The sequence below is a fragment of the Meleagris gallopavo genome, unplaced genomic scaffold (genome assembly GCF_000146605.3).
Source record: "Meleagris gallopavo isolate NT-WF06-2002-E0010 breed Aviagen turkey brand Nicholas breeding stock unplaced genomic scaffold, Turkey_5.1 ChrUn_random_7180001921808, whole genome shotgun sequence".
Taxonomy (NCBI): domain Eukaryota; kingdom Metazoa; phylum Chordata; class Aves; order Galliformes; family Phasianidae; genus Meleagris; species Meleagris gallopavo.
The window spans coordinates 1-1680 of NW_011184542.1; the positions used below are offsets into that span (position 1 = coordinate 1).

The window sequence follows — 1680 nt, forward strand, 5'->3', positions numbered from 1 at the left end:
GCTAATTGTGCAGGGGAGCGGATGTTGGCTCCGATCTTAGACCCAGGAGTGACTTCATGCCTGGGATAACCCCCCTGTTGGAACTGCTTCCATGTCATCTATTTCTGGGATGATTGTTGGGTGGGGGGGAGGGGATCGGCAGATCTTGGATCGATGTTGCACCCAGGAGTGACAACATGCCTGGATGGACCGCACTGTTGGAACAGTTTCCATGAGATAATTCTTGGGGCTGGCTGTTTGGGGAGGAGGATAGGGGTGGGGATGCTGACATTGGTGTTGGATCCAGGAGTGACTTCATGCCCGGGATAGCCCCCGCTGTTGGAACACGCCATGTTTTGGGGGGCTTATGGGAGGGGGGTGTTGTCTTTGATGTTAGACCCGGGAGTCACTTCATGGCCGAGATAGCCTCTGCTGTTGGGGCTTTCTCCTGCAGCCTCCTCTGAGCCGGCCGTGGACATTTGGGGCTCGTTGTGCCACTGAGGAACGGCTTCGCGTGCGGGCCTGCCGTGGCTGCCTGGGCCGGTCCGCAGTGCGTGAACGCTGGGGAGCCCTCACGGACCTCTGCGTTGCCGCTCTGGTGGTGCTGCGGGTTCTGCTCTGAGCAGCTGGAGATGGTGTTCGCCTGCTGCCTCGAGGTCTTCTGGTCCGGCTCTGGGATCCTGGGGCCCGACCTTGCAGCGGGGAGCGGCTTCGTGCGCTCCTTGTTCTCCGCTGCCTGGGACGCCTCCTGCGCGCAGCTGCTGTGGCTGCTCTGGAGGATCCCGATCTGCCCCGTCTGGTGGAGACGCGGGAGCTGCTTTCAATGGCTGGGGTGGGTGTATGGCTGCTCCCATGCTGTGCGTGGTGCTGCTCCACTGTCCCCTGATGGTCAGGAATATGGGAGCAGATTGTCCCCAGCTCACTGGTCTGGCAGCTGAGCTCCGGCAGCTGGGACCTATGTGATGGCCCGGACGCTGCCTGGCTGTTGGGGCCGGAGCAGCTGTCCTCAGGCTCCTGGGGGCTGTGGGATGACTCCAGGCTCTGCTGTCTGGCAGTGCTGAGTGCCGCGAGCTCCGAGATGGCTCTGGAGGCTGTAAGGGGAGGCGGAAGGTCAGCAGGAGGAACCTGTAGCCCCAGGTAGGGACAGGCTGCCATCCCTCGTGGAGCAGAGAGACTCTGGCAAAGCTGCCCCGAGCACTTGCTGCCAGGCCTTGCCTGGCCCCAGCCCCGTGCCACGCGCCTCATTGCCTCTTACCGGTACCCAGGCCAGCACATCTGTCACAGTCCCACATGTTCATTCTGATGCTTGAGCGGGAGCACTGTCGGTGGGTGCTCTCCGCTCCACAGGAGCTGCACAGGATCAGCTGCCAGGGCCTGGGGAAGCAAGGGGGTTGTGGCTGTGAGGACCAAGTGAGCCAAGCCAGGGAGTCCCCGACACATCTCTGCTGCTCAGTCCTTGCTCCCCCAGCCTGTGCTGAGGCTCCGTGAGATCCCCCATGGAGCCGCAGAGAGCTGCTGCGGTAACTCACCCCTCTTCTTCTGCCAGCTCCCTGCCTCCATGGTAAAAGCACATGATGGCATCACAGCGCCGGTGCCTCTGTAGAAGTGGTGCGTATGCACGGTTGTCCTCCCGTGCTGGTGTTCTACAAGAGAAGGGAGGGAAAGTGATGAGGCCCCAGCGTCCCCGGCATCAGATCCAAG

General features: G+C 62.1%; 1 protein-coding gene across 1 annotated transcript; it reads right to left on the reverse strand.

Annotated features, from left to right (window-relative positions):
- Positions 1–9: 9 nt before the first annotated feature.
- Positions 10–1674, reverse strand: LOC109364783 (serine/arginine repetitive matrix protein 2-like). The gene is made up of 3 exons (XM_019611382.1): positions 1509–1674; positions 1235–1353; positions 10–1070 (listed from the first exon to the last, which is right to left on the reverse strand). Exons 1-3 carry the CDS (start codon positions 1550–1552, stop codon positions 391–393), a joined length of 843 nt encoding a protein of 280 aa, XP_019466927.1. The 5' UTR covers positions 1553–1674; the 3' UTR covers positions 10–390.
- Positions 1675–1680: the final 6 nt, after the last annotated feature.

What these genes read in the sequence shown, in the direction of transcription:
- LOC109364783 (XM_019611382.1), bottom strand. Translation starts at nt 1,552, where the DNA reads ATGTGCTTTTACCATGGAGGCAGGGAGCTGGCAGAAGAAGAGGG. An exon ending in GAGCTGGCAGAAGAAGAGGG is followed by an intron (nt 1,354 to 1,508) that starts GTGAGTTACCGC and finishes TTGCTTCCCCAG; the next exon opens with GCCCTGGCAGCTGATCCTGT. An exon ending in ATGTGCTGGCCTGGGTACCG is followed by an intron (nt 1,071 to 1,234) that starts GTAAGAGGCAAT and finishes CTCCCCTTACAG; the next exon opens with CCTCCAGAGCCATCTCGGAG.